The following is a 16698-nucleotide window of genomic DNA, read 5'->3' as shown; positions in this document are numbered from 1 at the left end:
TAATGTAAACTTGGCCTAAAATTCCGTAAAGCTGCTTTGCAACAATGTCTATTGTTAAACGCACTATACAACTAAACTTGACTTGAGAAAGAACGAGTCTAGTAGTCTAAGGGGAGGAACATACACAGTAACAGTCAAAAGTCTGGACACACCTTCTAATTCAATGGTTTTCTTCATTTTTATTAATTAAAAGTCACTTCATGTCTTAAAGTAATGATGGACTGTCATTTCTCTTTACTTCGTTTCTTGACATAACATGGATTTAAATTTTTTTTTTTACTTTGACTTCATGTGTATGCTTTTAAAGATCACTGTTTCTGCTCTGCTCTTGAAGTCTACCGTACATTTAAAGCCCTAAACTATCCAAAGAATCCTTGATGTTTTACTTAATCAGAATGTGTGTCACTCCTCCACTTGGCTAGCTTTCATTATTTTCCACAAGCCTAGCTCCTTTAAAGTGACTGATTGCGCTTTGTCATTGATGCTCATGTATAGTTTGAGGGAAAGAATCCTCCAGAGCTCTAACAGCCCAAACTTTTACAGTGGCTGAACATACATGCTGGATGAAGTATTTGTGCTGCTTCTCATGTCGGGCCATAAATGAAAGCAGTTTCTGAGAACAGCATTAGCTATTACCTCTTTTACCCCCGAGTCTCCATGAGCACATGGATGCTATTAGGTGGACTCCATCCAAAACAGCCTGTAGTCTTGCTGAACTGGAGCACCTGTGAGGCCATCTGATCCCAATTAAGCCAAAACCTCACACAGTCCGTCTCTATCACACACAACACAGCTCCAGCCACAAGCATCCGGCTGGCTACGGAGTCATGTGATCAACACGCGCACACACACACACACACACACACACGCTTGCACTGTGTGTGCAAAATGCAGCCTACTGTGGTCAACAGCTGTACTGCGCTGGAAGTCTGAACATGGATGGTGATAAATGTCAGAAACAACTGTGTGTGCAGCTATGCCTGCAAACTCCATGCAGCTCTGAATCGCGCTCTCTATTCCGATACCTGCTGCTGTCATTGTAGTAATTTGCAATTTCCATCTCCTTCCAAAACAGGAATAATTGAGGTGGGAATAGAAGATCGGACATGAGAACCTAAAGACTAAAATGGAGGACCAAATGAATTTTTTTTAGTGCTGTCAAGCGATTAAAATATTTAATCGCGATTAATGTCGCGACTGTCATAGTTAACTCGTGATTAATCGCAATTTAATCACACATTTTTGTCACATGAAAAACCATTGTAATTCTCTTATCAGCATAAAAAAGTGAATGGGCTTGCTTTGTACCAATGTTTTTTTTTTATTGCAAAGCATAACACATCTTGACACAGCCACTGCAAAGTGAAACCTAAGCCAAGCACCGGGGCTAGCAAAAGAACCATGAGTGAAGTGATCTACTGCTTGAGTTAGTTTACAACTCTAATCAGAGAGACAGGTTACACAGTGACGGTAGGCTTGACATGCTTGATTATAATATAAAGTACACTATTATATTAACTTTAAGTTGTTCGTTGATAAATATTGCATTGAATCTGATCTTTACTGTTTCAGCTCACTTAACACATTTTGTACTTTTACACTTTCTGCCTGTTGATGCGTCGTGCTGTCCAATCAGAGGCGGCCAAATTTGCATATTACAGGAAGGATTTCTGGGATAGCATTGAGTTTACAGTTCAGAGGGATCTGGCTTCTTTAGACGCTGTCTTCTTAAAACTGAATAAATATTTAAAAAGAGCCAAATGAGCCAGTCTTTTGAACGGCTCTTTTCAAAGAATGGATCACAAAGATGCGGATCCCATCAAAGAGCCATAAATCCCATCTCTACTAGCACGCCCTGCCCGCGCTGATTCTTGGGGGGGGGCAGAGGACTCTGGCTGTGCGGGGCGTGACATTACAGTCTAGCTGCTATCGTTTTTCTAAGCAAAGTCTCTGTTCCAAGTTCCTGGCAGTTTCAAAAGCTTATGAAAAACCTACATCATGTCACAGAGCATTAATCTCGTGATAAAAAAATTATCGCCGTTAAAATTGAGTCAAGTTAACGCATTAATAACGCAACATTTTTGACAGCACTAATTTTTTTATTTTTAATTTATTGCTTTCTGCCAGTTTAAAATCACCGGTCACTCATCTTTGGTGGGCGGCGATCAATTTCCACGAATAACATGTCTTACTCTATGTATGGTCTGTCATGCTTAGAAAAAAATGGCCAAATACTATATCTAGATAGTGACACAAATGGAATTCTAAACCAGATATCCTTCCTCTGTCTATGCAGATGTGATATCTTGAAGGTTTATTTATTTTTTTAATAAATATAGTTAAATTAGCATTACAAATGTGTGTGTATTGATATGCTGCTATTTTCCACATTTGTGCCATCTCAGCTTCAGATCCTCCATGGACACTTTTCTGGCCACAAGCTTCAGGATCACGATTAGGTTCTCCACACTTCCATATATATATATATATATATATATATATATATATATATATATATATATATATATACAGAGTGGCATGCAAAAGTTTGGGCACCCTTACTTAAAATGTCTGTTACTGTGAATAGTTAAGTGAGCAGAAGATGAACTGATCACCAAAAGGCATAAAGGTAAAGACGACACATTTTCTTTTCAGCGTTTTCTGAAAGATTTGTGTATTATTTTTGTTTTGTACAATCGGCGAGTGAAAAAAGAAAAGGAACACCATGCGAAAGTTTGGGCACCCCAATACATTTGAGTTCTCAGGTAACTTTTACCAAGGTTCCAGAACCTTAATTAGCTTATTGAGCTGTGGTTTGTTCAAATTCTTCGTTAGGAAAGGTCCGATGATACAGATTTTAAAACTGTATAAATTATCTGACTCCTCAAACTTCTCCCTAAAATCAACAGCCATGGGCTCCTCTAAGCAACTCCCTTGCATTCTGAATTATAAAATGCTCTCAAAGCAGGAGAAGGCTACAAGAATGTAGCAAAGTGTTTTCAGGTCGCTGTTTCCTCAGATCGTAATGTTATTAAGAAATGGCAGTTAACAGAAACAGTGGAGATCAAGGTGAGATCTGGAAGATGAAGAAAACTTTCTGAAACAACTGCTCGTTGGATTGCTAGAAAGGCAAATAAAACCCCCTGTTTGACTGCAAAAGACCTTCAGAAAGATTTAGCAGACCCTGGAGTGGTGGTGCACTGTTCTTCTATGCAGCGGCACCTGAACAAATATGACCTTCATGGGAGAGTCATCAGAAGAAAACCTTTTCTGCATCCTAGCCACAAACTTCAGCGTCTGAAGTTTGCAAATGAACATCTAAATAAGCCTGATGCATTTTGGAAACAAGTCCTGTGGACTGATGAAATCAAAATAGAACTTTTTGGCCACAATGTGCAAAGGTATGTTTGGAGAAGAAAGGGTGCCAAATTCCAGGAAAAGAAAGCCTCTCCAACTCTGAAGCATGGGTGTGGGTCGATCATGCTTTGGGGTTGTGTTGCAGCCAGTGGCACAGGGCACATTTCACTGGTCGAGGGAAGCATGGATTCGAATTAATACCAGCAAATTCTGGAAGCAAACATCACACCATCTGTAAAAAAGTTGAAGTTAAAAAGAGGATGGGTCCTACAATAAGATGATGATCCAAAATGCCTCAAAATCTACAATGGAATACCTCAAGAGGCCCAAGCTGAAGGTTTTGCCCTGGCCCTCACAGTCCCCTGACCTAAACATCATTGAAAATCTGTGGATAGTTCTCAAAAGAGCAGTGCATGCAAGACAGCCCAAGAAACTTGTCAAACTGGAAGCTTTTTGCAAGGACGAATGTGTGAAAATCCCCCAGGTAAGAACTGAAAGATTATTAGCTGGCTACAAAAAGTGTTTACAAGCTGTGATACTTGCCAAAGGGGGTGTTACTAGGTACTAACCATGCAGGGTGCCCAAACTTTTGCTTCGGGCCCTTTTCCTTTTTTGTCATTTTGAAAATGTAAAAGATGAAAATAAAAAATTGTTTTTGCTTAAAATATAAAGGGAATGAGTCATCTTTAACTTTATGCCTTTTGGAGATCATTTCATCTTCAACTTGCTTAACTGTTCATAGTAACAGCAATTTTGACCAGGGGTGCCCAAACTTTTACATATCACTGTGTGTGTGTGTATATGTGTGTGTGTATATATATATATATATATATATATATATATATATATATATATATATATATATATATATATATATATGCACTTTCAAACAGTGGATTTGAACAGGAACACCTTTTTGAACAACACAGTTAGCTTTTCAGAGCAAGGTATCATCACTGGAATGAAAATTCCAGAGTTGTTTTGGCAATTAAACAAGATAATCTTGCACGTTTGACACCAGGCGATAGGAAATATTCTGTGTTTGGTGGTTCACGGCCACATATAACAGTGAAACTTCCCAGATTCTGTAGCAAAGGTGTTTGGCTTCCAAGTCTAGAATAAACCTGATGATTTTCAATTTCACTTACCTCGCATCTTGCATTCTTAGCTACAGCTAGCTACCATTACTGGTCTATGTTGATTACTTTATGACATAAACCTATGATTATTCCGTCCCCTGATTGACTGACTAGTATAAGTCTGTCTATACTGTATAGTATATGTGTGTATATACAATATATGTGTGTGAATTTTCAATATGCAACATTGCTATTGTATATATTTTGACACACTGTCAAAGATTCTCTCACAGTCAAAGCAGGGGACTGATATGCATGAAACACTGACTGTCGAAAATCACTTTTAGCTTCCGTCTCGTTTGCTAGTAAGCTAGCTAACTTAAAGGCCAAAACCATATTATGCAGTTGCTATAGGCAACTGTATGAGACTGTAAGATGCTGCAACATTCCCAAGCATAATTCTACCTGGCGCAGGTTGCGGGCGATGCGCACGGCATGCCAGACGTTGTCGTTAAACTTGCCATCGGTTGGCTCCACCAGAGCTTCGAAGGCACCTGAGCCCAGGTTGATGACGAGGCACACGGCACCGCTCTTCAGCGACAGGTTGACGTAATCAGCCCCCTTTCCTGTGTGCAGCAGCAGGCCGTTGCGCTGGACCGTACGGAACGATAGTGTGATATCGTCCGAGCTGCTCTGGATGGGTGTCTGGGACAGGTTGTAGCTGAAGAACTCGCTGCCCTTGAACGTGGCTGCTGACTCAGCTCGCCCTTCACCCAAAGAGAGAGAGAGAGAGAGAGAGAGATGGAGGGACAGGAATCAGTGATGAGTTTTAGGATAAACGGCATGCTCAGATCACAGCTGCAGCTAAAAACATGGAGGGAGTTGCCCTTTATTCCTCTGCTGCTGTTACTTCTTCTCCATAACACATTGTCAAAGATTCTCTCACAGTCAAAGCAGGGCACTGATATGTTTATACACACTGCATATGGATGATCCTAATGGCCCTGTTAGGATTGAGAGACTTTTAATTTCATAAAAAATAGTCACTTGTTCCTTATTAAAAGCAAACACAATGACAGATGTATGCATCACATAACTCAGTTTATATCAAATATGCATTGCTAAAAAAAAATCATCCATCTTTAGCGTTAAATAGGGTTCATTCATCATGCAGGCAACATACAAGCACTCGAAGAGAATAATAAATGCTTCCAGTCAGATGACTTTTAAGAATATGTGATGATAGTGAGCACGTCATAAAATCCTGACTGTGCGGCTTGTGTCCTGTGATGGATTGGTGTCCCTTCCAGGACGCATTCCTGGCTTGTACCCAGTGTTCCTGGGATAGGCTCCGGATCCACTGCAACCTTGACTGGGTTACTGAATATGAATGAATGAATGAATGAATGAATGAATGAATGTGAGGACTGCATGCCTGGTTTGTGGGCAGTGACGCACCATGTGAGTTGTTTTCGTTTTGAGAGGTTTGAAATGTGGTCAAAATGCTTAAAAATATGAGTTTAAGTCATTCAGGAGCATCATGTTCAACTGCAATATAGCTATACTACACAACTATACTGTAACTCCTCTCATAACCCGTTAACTTTCTACTAACTGTAAACAGACAAGCAGACAGGCAGATAGATAGATAGATAGATAGATAGATAGATAGATAGATAGATAGATAGATAGATAGATAGATAGACTAATGCAGACAGACAGACAGCTAGATAGCTAGATAGACAAACAAACAGGCTAATGCAAACAGACAGATGGACAGATAGATAGTTACAATGTTAGACAGACAGACAGACAGACAGACAGACAGACAGACAGATAGATAGATAGATAGATAGATAGATAGATAGATAGATAGATAGATAGATAGATAGATAGATAGATAGACTAATGCAGACAGACAGACAGCTAGCTAGCTAGACAAACAGACACAGGCTAATGCAAATACAGATGGGCAGATAGATAGTTACAATGTTAGACAGACAGACAGACAGACAGACAGACAGACAGACAGATAGATAGATAGATAGATAGATAGATAGATAGATAGATAGATAGATAGATAGATAGATAGACTAATGCAGACAGACAGACAGCTAGATAGATAGATAGACAAACAGACAGGCTAATGCAAACAGACAGATGGACAGATAGATAGTTACAATGTTAGACAGACAGACAGACAGACAGACAGACAGACTAATGCAAACAGACATACAGACAGATAGTTACAATGTCAACAGATAGATAGATTGATAGACAGACACAGACTAATGCAGACAGACAGACACACAATGTTATAGACAGACAGACAGTTACAATGTGATAGATAGATAGATAGATAGATAGATAGATAGATAGATAGATAGATAGATAGATAGATAGATAGATAGATAGATAGATAGATAGGCTAATGCAAACAGACAGATAGATAGACAGACACAGGCTAATGCAAACAGACATACAGACAGATAGTTACAATGTCGACAGATAGATAGATAGACACAGACTAATGCAGACAGACACAATGTTATAGACAGACAGACAGCTACAATGTTATAGATAGATGCTAATGCAAACAGACAGAGATAGACAGACAGACTGACACAGGCTAATGCAGATAGATAGATAGATAGATAGATAGATAGATAGATAGATAGATAGATAGATAGATAGATAGATAGATAGATAGATAGATACTAATGCAGACAGAGAAACAATGTCATAGACAGACAGTTACAATCTTACAGATAGACAGATCGATAGACAGAGCAACAGACAGACTAATGCAGACAGACAGACACAATGTTATAGACAGACAGTTACAATGTTAGATAGATAGATAGATAGATAGATAGATAGATAGATAGATAGATAGATAGATAGATAGATAGATAGATAGATAGATAGATAGATAGATAGATAGATAGATAGATAGATAGATGCTAATACAGACAAACAGAGAGACAGACAGACAGATATTGGAGAGTTTTACAGGCTGGGACTCCTGTAAGTGTATAACCTGTAACCACTAACCAAAAACAGTGTTCATGTCATATTTATCAAGTCGAGTATGATGTTAATTGGAGAACTCCAAACTCACACCATCAGTTAAGAAATAAATGATTGTGCATAAATCGAACAAACAGGCATCTTCACCATGGAGACATGACCTTAAAATTACAGACGTGCAACGACGTATCAATGTGTCACTAGAGAATAAATACTGAGAACTGCCTCTACTACAGCTGGAGCGCCCTGAAAAATGTCAAAAATCTTTAATAAATGATACCTTTCCAGAATTTAACACATACTGTTTTCCAGAGAAACTTAAATTCTCCTTTTTACAACTGAGCAGTTGAGAGTTAAGGGCCTTTCTCAAAAGCCCAGCAGTGGCAGCTTGGTGATGCTAGGATTTAAACTCACGACCTTCCTATCAGACGTCCAGTGTCTTCACCGCTGAGCTACCGCCACCCACGTGCACATCCCTTCTGAGTTTAATGAAGGTTTACAATGTAAGAACTGAGAACCCATGTACAGAAAAAAAACCCACCCCATCTTCTGTATCTTATCCACAGTTCCTTAAAGTCAAAGAGTGCAGGAAAAGTACATCTTGTCTGCTTTTACGCCTTGACAGAGAGCCAACTCTAGTTAAGTTTAGCTTGAAAATGGGCCAAATAAAAGGAGTTCTGCTGTAATTTGGCACAGAAGTGTCAAGAGGTGTAACAACTCCTTCTCGTTGCTTCATTTGGCAAATGTGCCAAAGAATAAGACAGAAGAGTCCCCAATTTGGACAAAGTAACCAGTCAGATGTGATCTAAACTTTGACAAGATGCATTTGTTTCAGAAAAAGTGCATTTATTTTAACAATGTGCTGCCTGAAGGATTTGACAGCTGGAGCACTTGTTTCTTTGGATACGGACATACAAATCTAGCAGACAAGTAAACAGTATCATTGGACTCAACCAACAATCTTTTATTTGGAAAGAGGAAAAAAAAAACCTGTAAGTTGCAGTGTCGGTTTCATTACCAAGGGAAAAGCAAACTGAAATGTGAGGCAGGTTTAGAGCCAAAAATTAATAGCACTCCAAAAAAGGTGCAAATAGTTGTGTTGTGTGTTTAAGATAAGATTCCAAACAAAAGCACACTTTGTAATGTTCACACACCTGAAACAACATCAGCAGAAAGTAGCGAGGAGAGCTGGGATATGCAATATAGATGCTAATTTTGGAACTTGAGAGCTTTGTTTATATAGCTGTTGTATGAAGGAAAATAGTCATTTTGGAAAAGTAAAAAAAAAAAAAACTCTGCCAAGAATAACAGACTAAAACGAGGTGTGTGCCGATACTATTTTAGCATTCTTCCCAAAAGCAGCAATATCAAATTAATAGTGTTACAGAGAGCAGTCAGTGAACAGGCTGCTTTCGTACCTTTCACACACATGAGGCAGCCCGGGAAAACCCTTCATAAGGTGAAATTTTGGCATATATCTCATTCTCGTCTCATTATCTCTAGCCGCTTTATCCTGTTCTACAGGGTCGCAGGCAAGCTGGAGCCTATCCCAGCTGACTACGGGCGAAAGGCGGGGTACACCCTGGACAAGTCACCAGGTCATCACAGGGCTGACACATAGACACAGACAACCATTCACACTCACATTCACACCTACGCTCAATTTAGAGTCACCAGTTAACCTAACCTGCATGTCTTTGGACTGTGGGGGAAACCGGAGCACCCGGAGGAAACCCGCGGGGAGAACATGCAAACTCCGCACAGAAAGGCCCTCGCCGGCCACGGGGCTCGAACCCGGACCTTCTTGCTGTGAGGCGACAGCGCTAACCACTACACCACCGTGCCGCCCATTTTGGCATATATTACTAATATATTGTTCAGACTTAACATATAATATATTCTAATATAACTAGGAGCTGCAATATCCAAACATGCAATCATAAGATGCAATCATGGGCTCTACATGCTCGGAGATGCATTCTCGTGGCCTCCCTCTTTTTTGGTAATGAGATTTTTTTTTTTGCCAAAAGTCGCTGTGATAGCAAGAAGGTCCGGGTTCGAGCCCCGTGGCCGGCGAGGGCCTTTCTGTGCGGAGTTTGCATGTTCTCCCCGTGTCCGCGTGGGTTTCCTCCGGGTGCTCCGGTTTCCCCCACAGTCCAAAGACATGCAGGTTAGGTTAACTGGTGACTCTAAATTGACCGTAGGTGTGAATGTGAGTGTGAATGGTTGTCTGTGTCTATGTGTCAGCCCTGTGATGACCTGGCGACTTGTCCAGGGTGTACCCCGCCTTTCGCCCGTAGTCAGCTGAGATAGGCTCCAGCTTGCCTGCGACCCTGTAGAACAGGATAAACTCAGGATAAACCCGGACCTTCTTGCTGTGAGGCGACAGCGCTAACCATTACACCACCGTGCCGCCCTAAATTGAACATATTATTATTATTATTATTATTATTATTATTGTTTTGGTGAAAGTCTTTTTTGTGTCTTTGCCAGAATTCAGCCGCAGTGACATCCAGGTTTTCCCAGACCACCATACATACAGTATATGATTAGATCAGATAATGTGATGTATAGTCCGAGTTCCTTTCTAACTAAACCTACCACATTTCTGTGAAGAGAAAAACAGGCACAGTACTGCAGTGCGTCTGGCGTGGGAGCAAAACCAAGCCAGGTGTAATCTTACAAGTGTTATTACTCCCTTTCAGTGGTTTTCTGTCTTAAATATAATGCTGTGCCCTCTCTTTGCTCTCATCCTGCTCCAGCCAGCTGAGTCCAAATGCAGAGACTGAGACAGACATGTCCAATTAGAGTGGCGCTTCCTCTACCTCCCACAACACTGCCGCCAAATCACAGAGGGGAGATGGACTGAAGTTCATCTGTCTTTCACCTCCATCCGTGTGTGTGCGCGCACACGTGTGTGTGGAGAGGACTTCATCTCTCATTCACGTGTGTGTGCGCATGCGGGTGTGTGTGACAGACAGGTGGTTGGCATGTCGGTCACTGTGGTTGCTCTTTAGTGTGGCGGAATGGAGACTTCTCTCAGAATGGAATTTCAACAGCTGATTAAGTCCGGGCCCTGCAGCTGCTGTAGCCATTTGCTTTGCAAATTAAACACACACACGAAATTTGAACAAGATACAGACAGAGAAACTGTATCTTGTATAAGAGCTTTTTTCAGAGCTGCAGATATGGAAATAGACACCATTAATCGTTAACATGTGTGAAGTGGGAAGGGATAAAATCTGTATGTTTAAAATTTATATCTGAAATTTTAATATTTCTGTTAAAATGTTTTGTGGCAATGTCCGTTCTAAGATAATTATGCAAATAAAATTCAATTGAATTGAAACTATTATTCACAACAGCACAAATCAATGCCGGTTTAACATTTTTTTAATGTACAGTACCAGTCAAAAGTTTGTATTATTTTTCTCCAGCAGATAGACGTACGCCATGAGTGCCAGATTAAATGGTCCTGTTGCTCGCTGTTTTTTGTGTGTTGAACATGACGGCGAACAGGTTGAGACCGTCCTGTAAATCATCTTGCACATATGATGTATGTTTTATGAGTAAATGGTTTCTACCATTTAAGTGTTAACATAATTTTGACTAACCCTGTGTATTATATCCATCCATCCATCCATCCATCCATTATCTGTAGCCACTTATCCTGTTCTACAGGGTCGCAGGCAAGCTGGAGCCTATCCCAGCTGACTACGGGCGAATACATGAACCGCTCAACTAAGTAAAGAGAAACGACATCCATCAATACTTTAAGACAGGGGTCATCAAACTACGGCCCGCGGGCCGACTCCGGCCCGCCACCCGCCTTTGACCGGCCCCCCAGCCCCTCTGCCCCCCATCACTTGAACCGGCCCTATGAGGCAATCCCCAAAAGTGGTCATGGCCTATTTTTTTAAATTGCTTTTTGGCAAATAACATGTCTGCATCTTGTATTTTGTTGATTTTAACAATTAAAATTGATATTTAGTTATAAAATGAACTGTTCATATTTTCCGAATTTTCGTCATATGCTCGCGATCAAGCAGTGACAGGCAGCGCATGCGCAGAGAACTGTCAGTGTTCAGGACAGCAAAATGGCTAGCGGTCAGCGAAAAGCTGACAGAGTGTGCAGAGTTTTTAAAAAACAGTGGACCACCGATTATTTTTTCGTTCAGTGTAAGGACCGTGCAGTTTGTCTTGTATGTAAAGAAAGTGTGTCGGTTTTCAAAGAATATAATCTGCGTCGTCACTACGAAACCCGCCACAAAGAGTATGCTAGTTTGCGAGGGCAAACAAGAGAAGACAGGATTCGGAGGATGAAATGCGGACTGGCTGCACAACAGAATGTATTCCTTCACCAAACCCAGATCAACCAGGCTGCTGTCCGAGCTAGCTATAAGGTAGCTCACCTACTAGCTACCCATGGAAAGCCGTTTACTGATGGGGACTTTGTTAAAGTATGCATGCTTGCTGTGGCCGAGGAGGTGTGTCCCGACAAGAAGGATGCGCTCAACGCGGTGAGTCTCTCCGCACCTACTATGACCAGGCGAACCGAAGATTTGGGGGACAACGTGTATGACCAGCTGAATGAGAAAGCGTCAGAATTCGAGTTTTTTGCTTTGGCCATGGATGAGAGCAATGACGTGCAGGACACAGCACAACTGCTGTGATCTATTGCTCATATTATAATTTCACTGTTTTTTTAAATGTATTTATTTTATAGGCCTATTTATTTGACCTTTATTAAGTGCTGCACACAATTATTATTAATAATATCAACAGGCCTACCTACAATTTATAATTTTCCACTCACCTTTGCCAGTGTCAGTCACCTCAACTAGGCAGATGTTTCTTACCTTGACAGCTTTGATGTTATTTTTATTAGAAAATAAATAAATGGAATATCTGTGGTATTTCAAATTAAAACAAAGTGTGAAGACTCGATTGCTACTTTTGCAAACCACTAGTAAAGATAAACAAATATGTGCCAGGAATCAAGTGTGGATATAGTAGTGTGGGATATAGTAGTGGGGATATAGTAGTGGGGATAGAGTAGTGGGGATAGAGTAGTGGGGATAGAGTAGTGGGGATGGCTGTGCCAGGCTAGTAATCTCTACTACACAATGAGGCCTGCTGGTGGTCATATTTGTCTGGGTCATACAATTCTATGTTATATAGCTGACCCAACCCCGGCCCCCCATCACAGTCAGGAACGACAATGTGGCCCCCAGAGAAAAAAGTTTGGTGACCCCTGCTTTAAGACATGAAGAGTCTTTTAATTCATAAAAATAAATAAAAAAAAAAACATTGAATTAGAAGGTGTGTCCACTTTTGACTGGTATGGCATATATATACACAGTATATAGGCATCATCTGATCTTTTTCCAGTTTCTATCCGTTTCAGTCATCAACTAGAAGACGACCCATTGGCGAATTTCAGTGCCCACTGTGGCTTCAGGTTCCTGTTCTTCTTCAAGATTCAATGCATTGCAATCTGAGATGCCTTTCAGCTCACCGTGGTTGAGAAGAGTGCTTATTTGTTGCTGTAACCATTATCCCTGACCTCTCTCATCAGCAAGGAGTTTCAGAAATACTGAAACCAGCCCATGCTACAGTCAGTGCCACTACGATCACAGGTTTTCCCCCATTCTGATATTTGATGTGAACATTAACTGAATCTCTTTATCTGTAGCTGCATGATTTCATGCATTGCTCTGCTTGATTGGCTGACTGGATATGTGCATGAACGAGCCAGTGTATAGGTGCTCCTGTTAAAGTGAGTGTTCATACCGAATAAAGCTGAACAGCGGGTCACTGCTGGGCCCTTAACCCTATTGGCGCACTTGATCCACATTGACCTCACATAGAAGTGGAAAAAAGATGCAGAAATTGAAGATGATGAATGAAGATAAAGCCGGCTTCGCGCTGTACAATTTTCAGCCTGGTTTTGTTGTCACGGACAAAAACTGCACACAAATTCTTAACTCATTGGTGGGCGATTTAGTGTCAATGTGACCAAAAGAGTTGATGACGAAGTTTTGGCAGTGTTCGAATTATTTGTATTAAAATCTAAGAATGTGAACGGTACTAAAATATCTGTTTACCTGCAAACGATTATGTGAAATTCATGGAATGCAAGCAGAGCTCCAACCGTGATAGTGACTAGGGGGTATAACAGTACACGTATTTGTACCGAACTGTTTCGATACGGTGCAGATGTGTACCGAATGCAGTCTTTAACAGTAATAGCCCCCAAGCATAACTACATCACCACTTGTTTATCGCAATGCATTATGAGGGATAGCCGGGACCGGTAGCTGTGCAATATAGCGGATGTTAGATTAATTTTACGTGACGGTGATGTGAGAGGAATGATTTTGCCGTGCTCTATCGTGGAAGACAATGAAATTGGTGATTTAAAGAGGTGGATAACATATCGAGGGTTTACAGCAGGAAAATCTGAATCCAAATCAAGTTTGGTGAGAAGGTAAGACATAAGTGACAAGAATTTGTACAATCTAGAGATTGACTGAGTCTACCACACTGTACAACAACAGCAAATCTCAGAATGTCTTATCAAAACATTTATAATGTGATTAAGTTAAATAAAATTTGATATCAGGAAAAAATAAATAAATCTTTGGAAACCCACTGATCTGCCATGTCATGTTCAGTATAAGTGGATTTGCTTCAATAAATGCTGCTAGCGAGGTACACTGAACATTATACATACCCAAAAGAGAACCCTTCATGGTTTGGGAGTTTTATCGGTCCGACAGGTTCGTTCGGCTGCCGAGTGCTTCGGTACGTTGAGAGGCAAAGGCCGAAGAATGCTTCTGTTTTTTTTTTTTACAGGCTTTCGAATATCGCCAGTTTCAGACGATGAACAGTGTCGATTGTTATAATCATTTATAACCAAAGGCCATTCCGCAGACCATGGACGTATTGCTGGGTCACAGTTTAAGTACGTCTTTTTCCCACCAGAGAAATGTAAGCTACAAACATTTGTCCATTTCGATTCAGTTCGAAGGTTTTCACTGCGGATTAAACTTATCCATTTCTTTCTTCTCTTCTCTTCGACTGGCAGCTGATAAAAGCTCAAATTATGTGTTCTCTTTGTTGTGGACACACAGTAAGGCACACAGCAATTCACTTTAGGCATGGTTAAAACCGGTCAGACAGGACAATGCAAGCCTCAATGCCAGTCATTGCCTGAATGCCCGATTTGCCCAACCAAGATGCTCGGGCAGAAATATTTTAGCGAGTTCGGGCACACCTATGGTCAGCTTCTTTAAGCACAAAAATGATATTCAAGTGAGTACGTTAGAAAAAACAAGACGTATTAACCAGCATCCTTGCCTCCCCTGTGATTGCCATTTTGTTTTTTTCTTCCTGATTTGTAACGGTGATTCTGATTGGCTCGCTTCAGGCACACGTGCATATTTGTGCTTTTCATCACTACGAGTGGTCACTGGTGCCCTCGACAGTTTCCCGGGTTGACTTCAGGACATCCACATGCATATATATATATATATATATATATATATATATATATATATATATATATATATATATATATATATATATGTATGTATGTATGTATATGTGTGTGTGTGTGTGTGTGTGTGTGTGTGTGTGTGTGTAAAAAAGCTAGTGGTAAATACATTCAATGAATGGAAAAACATGCTTTTGAGTCTCAAATAGTAAACCACACCCTCTACAGTAAATATCATTTACATAGTGAATTATCCCACAGATAAATATATCTTACCTTATTTATCATTGGCCCATCAAGACAGTACTGCAGTACAGACTCCTGTTTTATAATCTCATCTCATCTCATTATCTCTAGCCGCTTTATCCTGTTCTACAGGGTCGCAGGCAAGCTGGAGCCTATCCCAGCTGACTACGGGCGAAAGGCGGGGTACACCCTGGACAAGTCGCCAGGTCATCACAGGGCTGACACATAGACACAGACAACCATTCACACTCACATTCACACCTACGGTCAATTTAGAGTCACCAGTTAACCTAACCTGCATGTCTTTGGACTGTGGGGGAAACCGGAGCACCCGGAGGAAACCCACGCGGACACGGGGAGAACATGCAAACTCCGCACAGAAAGGCCCTCGCCGGCCCCGGGGCTCGAACCCGGACCTTCTTGCTGTGAGGCGACAGCGCTAACCACTACACCACCGTGCCACCCTGTTTTATAATGTTTTTAGTTTTATAATTCATCTTTCCAATATTGCTAGTCATTGTTATTGGCAAAACAAAGTGTGTTTTGTGTCCTAAATGCTATATAAAAAGACGTATTATATACTAGTACCGTACTTAAGTCCTACATATAGGATAGTGATTTATGTTTCATGTTTTCAGGGCTTGTCTTGTTCTTCTGTTGCAGAAATAAATTCTTTCTTAAAAATAAATGTTTTTTAAAAATATATATATATATATTCTTTTGTCTAAATAACTCAGTTATAACCCTAGAAAAATTTAGAGCAAAAGGAAATTCAAAGGCGGCAAAATTTTTTTGAGGCCATTTGCCATGCAAGGCAAAAAGAGTCAAAAGTTAACATTGAGGCCTGCAATGCAGTGTTTAACAAAGGTGAAAGTAAACAATATAGCGGAGCTGTATTATGGGTATTGCCCATAATGCATTGCAGTAAACAAGCGATGATGTAGTCATGGGTTAGGGTCAAGCTCCTGTGGATGTTCTATCAGTCTGTGGTCGCCAGTGTCCTGTTTTACACCGTGGTGTGCTGGGAGGGCAGCACATCCAAGAAGGACACATCCAGGCTGGACAAACTGATCAGGCGGGCCGGCTCTGTGGTTGGCATGAAGCTGGACTCTCTGGTGACAGTGGCAGAGAAGAGGTCTATGGACAAACTACTGAACATCACGGACGATGCCAGTCACCCTCTGCACACCGTCAGCAACCAGAGGAGCCTGTTCAGTGACAGAATGCTCCTTCCCAAGTGCAGGACGAACAGACTTAAAAACTCCTTTGTCCCTCACGCCATCAGACTGTACAACTCCTCTCTGGGGGGGAGGAGGGGGAACAGGAGGACAGAGGACGGGAAGGAGCAGTAGCCTAGCCTGACAATAAGCAATACCGGACAATGTGCAATATAAATGTACAATATCTCTCCCCCACACACACACAAACACACTTCCCCTAACCCCACTTCCCCCCTTATATTTGTATATCTCATCTCATTATCTCTAG

General features: G+C 41.0%; 1 protein-coding gene across 1 annotated transcript in view; it reads right to left on the bottom strand.

Moving 5' to 3' along the window:
• Positions 1–16698, bottom strand: part of nrxn2a (neurexin 2a) — an 833732-nt gene that overhangs the window by 628881 nt on the left and 188153 nt on the right. The window contains exon 6 of the mRNA XM_060936298.1: positions 4902–5203. Coding sequence (XP_060792281.1) covers positions 4902–5203 — 302 coding nt within the window. The remainder of the gene's footprint in view (positions 1–4901; positions 5204–16698) is intronic.

This window comes from Neoarius graeffei, chromosome 12 (genome assembly GCF_027579695.1).
Source record: "Neoarius graeffei isolate fNeoGra1 chromosome 12, fNeoGra1.pri, whole genome shotgun sequence".
Lineage (NCBI taxonomy): Eukaryota > Metazoa > Chordata > Actinopteri > Siluriformes > Ariidae > Neoarius > Neoarius graeffei.
This window is presented reverse-complemented; position numbering and strand designations above follow the sequence as displayed.